At 53.2% G+C, this 3,244-nt stretch overlaps 1 protein-coding gene across 5 annotated transcripts in view; it reads right to left on the bottom strand.

Moving 5' to 3' along the window:
- Ppfia4 (PTPRF interacting protein alpha 4) overlaps nucleotides 1-3,244 on the bottom strand; it is a 49,976-nt gene that overhangs the window by 25,729 nt on the left and 21,003 nt on the right. For 4 of the 5 annotated variants that reach the window (XM_048809718.1, XM_048809719.1, XM_048809720.1 and 1 more), the window contains exons 12-14: nucleotides 2,984-3,048; nucleotides 2,225-2,316; nucleotides 318-426 (exon numbers count right to left, since the gene is read on the bottom strand). In XM_048809718.1, the coding sequence (XP_048665675.1) occupies nucleotides 318-426; nucleotides 2,225-2,316; nucleotides 2,984-3,048 (266 nt within the window). The remainder of the gene's footprint in view (nucleotides 1-317; nucleotides 427-2,224; nucleotides 2,317-2,983; nucleotides 3,049-3,244) is intronic. The other variant, XM_048809717.1, reaches the window with a different exon arrangement.

Raw genomic sequence — 3,244 nt, 5'->3', positions numbered from 1 at the left:
CACCGGCCACCAGAAACACACGCCTGCACACCCAGGCACACGCACACATGCCTCAGTGGGGCCTCAGGGACTGGCTGGCCGCCTTCCAGCCCCTACCTCTTGCCCACCAGGAGGCCGAGGCAAGGGGGGTCACAGCTGTTGCAGCTGACAATGGCCCCAACCCTGGGGCTGCAGCTGTCATTGAAATGGGGGAGGGCAGGGGAGAGGATTTGCACCACACGCCAGCCGTCCGTGTAACTGGAGCCAGGCACACGGCCGAACTGACCCCAAACTCCCCAGGAAGACCCACACACACACTCACCCTGCCACCCCCTCACCTTAGCTGAATCTTCCCTCAGTGCTGAGTAGCGGCGATGCAGACCTGGGGGCGCGTGGGTGGTTGTACTCAGGGAGAACCGCACATCCGCTGCGCTGCCCATGAGTGACCTTGAGTGGTAGAAAGGAGAGAAATGACAGGTCCTGAGGACTGAGAGCCCCAGCCTGCACACACTGTGCTCAAAGAGTCAGGGATCTTCACCTTGGAGAAGTCTTAACAGGACACACAGTTATCAGAAATGTCTAAAGGGCTACCATATGAGCCCAAGATGAGAATTATTCTCTGGTGCTCCAGGGGTCAGGATGACCCAGGGAAGAAAATTCTAGAGAGTGGCTTTCCATTTAGCCTAAGAAAAAACCTTCTTATGGCAAGAGTTGGCTTACAATGCTTTTAAAAAGTCGAGCTCCCCATCAGAGAGGTTTTCAAGTGTGGGTTCTCTGGCTTTCTGTTAAGAACAGTACAAGGCTTGGGGCACTGGGCCCTGGGAAGGTGATCTCTGATGTCTTTTAACTCTGATGGTCTTTGTTTTGTGGTCTTTTCCCTAGCAACTTTTCTCAGGCTTCCCAATAATCTGGACTGAGTCCCTGGCTAAAATTTAACACAGTCACACCCCGACCCTATCCCTAGGAAGCTTTGGGTGGCCACTTTAACAGGTCTAGCCAAACCTGAGATTTTAGGGTCCCAGTGACAATCTCAGGAGTGTCAAGAAGTCCCTGTGATGCCTCTTCCCAATACCTCCCAGCTTGGGACCCTTGAGAGAAAGCAATGCAAAGGGGCCAGGAGATTGTATAGCTGAATTGAGAGGGGAGCAGCCTAGCTCCCTCTTCTCTCAGCAACTCAGCCCCCAATTCTGTGATAGGTCCAGATATTCTAAGTCAAAGCCAAAAACCCCCAGCTAGGAAGGAAAAGTAGCAGTGGCAAATGGCTTGGTGTATGCTGGGGCCAAATCTTATTAATTGAAGGGCTGTTCCTTTTAGCCAATCCACAGCTAGAATCTCAGCTACCATTATATTTCTTGGTTCCTTGCTTCTCTTCATACAGTAATTCCCAATGAACTTGAAGTTGCTACTTGGGTATCCACCACCCTGGGGTTCCCACAGGCCTCTTCTCTCAAGCTCAACATTCTTCCATAATTCAAGCACTGCCCCCCAACGTACATATATACCCCGTAACACTTCCTCATAGTAGCTGATCTCTGATATGACAAGAACATGGACAGAAGGGAGCCATGGACCTTGAGGGCCCTCTTTTACTTTACTCTCCTCGATCTTCTCTGGGCTGAGAATTGAGGACATGTTTGTGGTCTGAGTTCAATGCCAAGTGCTTCACAAAATGTGGAGAAAAATCCAGAGGCAAAAGCTCCACCTCCACCTCTTACATGCCACAACCATGAGAAACAGGGAACCTCAGCTTTCAACAGGAAGGATGTTTTTGTTGCCTCACTTCCATTCTCTCAAATGCCTTTCTGCTCACTGCCTCCTACCTGAACTCAGGTGATTCTCAACTCTCAAACAGCAATCCTAAAGGTGGTGTCTCAAAAGAACTAGAGTGGCACTCTCTACCAGAGGACCTTGTGCAACATGGGAGAGCACAGAACTCAGGCAGACACCTCCCAAGGCATACTCTCTGTTGAGGACGTAAGAAGTGTCCTGTGACCCATGTTCCAAGACAGTAGGAAAGGAGTATCATCTGATCCTTGTTCTGCACCCCTCAGAGGACAAGTGCTCCCCTTCTGAATGCCCAAGTGATAAATTGACTCTAACCAACTTCTCTGAGCTTCAGTGTCCCACCCTGAATATGAGGAGGACCCTGAGGTCCTGGGTGGTCTTTTGATGGGGGGAAGGTCTCCTTCCCCAGGGTCCAAGCAGGACCCCATCCCAGCACGCCCCACATCCCACGCTCCAGTACCTGGAGTGGATGCCATCCATAAATGGCCCCCCTCGACCCTTCAGCTGGTCCACCTCTTGGCGCAGCTTCTCAATCTCTTCAGACAGGCGGCCCTGTGCCAGGCAGACCCAGGGTGGGGTGGGGGCCAGGGAGGGGCAGAGAGGGAGAGTGGGAGTCAGAGAGGGACAAAAAGGACAGCAGAGTTTGGGGAAAGCAGAAGAATACTCTGCAAAGTTCAAAGTCAGGGGCCCCAGGCCAGGGGCCAAGAGAAGAGGAACAACTGGAAAGTGAGCAGAAGGTGGCAGAGGGGCCAGGCAGGGAAGGGTTGTCTAGGGAAGGGCTCTCCTGGAATAAGCCAGCTGACCTCTTAACACCACACAAAAGTGTGGCAAACCAGGCAGAGCAGCAAAGAACCCACGTGTCCTTCCACACATAGCTGAGGCAGGGACAATAGCCAATCTTCCCAGAGTCACCTGACTCTTACCTCACCAGGGTTTGAGGCCCCCACCCAATCTTTTGGTTAAGCCATTCACTGGGCCCTGAATCTGCTGTCCATCCTATGCCCTAGGCTTATGGCCTGTTTCTCTTTTACTGTGGGTAGTGGTGTACCTACTGGGCTGGGCGGTGGTGAAGAGTGATGATATAATGTAATGCACACGAACTAACAGAAGCTAACACAATACTGGGTTATCAGAGCAGCTGCATGAAAAACAGGCATGTCCTTTCCTCCCAGCGACCCGGGCCCTCCAGGCTGGCTGGGCTGGCCCCGCAGCTGGGTACCTTGTGGTGATGCTGCTCCTCAATCTGACGCTGGGAGCTCTCCAACTCCTGGATCAGCGTGTTCTAGGGGAAAACAGCTGTGAGCCAGGGACCTTCGCCTAGCCAGCTCCCTTGCTCCGGCTAAGGCCAGAGCCTTCCCCGGCCAGCTCGGACCAACCCTCCAGGCCTGCTTTCCCAGCACACCTACCCAGCCCGCCCTCCCCAGCGGGAAAAGCTTCTAGCTTCGCCAGCTTCTGTCAAGGTAGCACTCACCCGTCCCAG

Source organism: Marmota marmota, unplaced genomic scaffold (genome assembly GCF_001458135.2).
Source record: "Marmota marmota marmota unplaced genomic scaffold, marMar, whole genome shotgun sequence".
NCBI classification, from domain to species: domain Eukaryota; kingdom Metazoa; phylum Chordata; class Mammalia; order Rodentia; family Sciuridae; genus Marmota; species Marmota marmota.
This window is presented reverse-complemented; position numbering and strand designations above follow the sequence as displayed.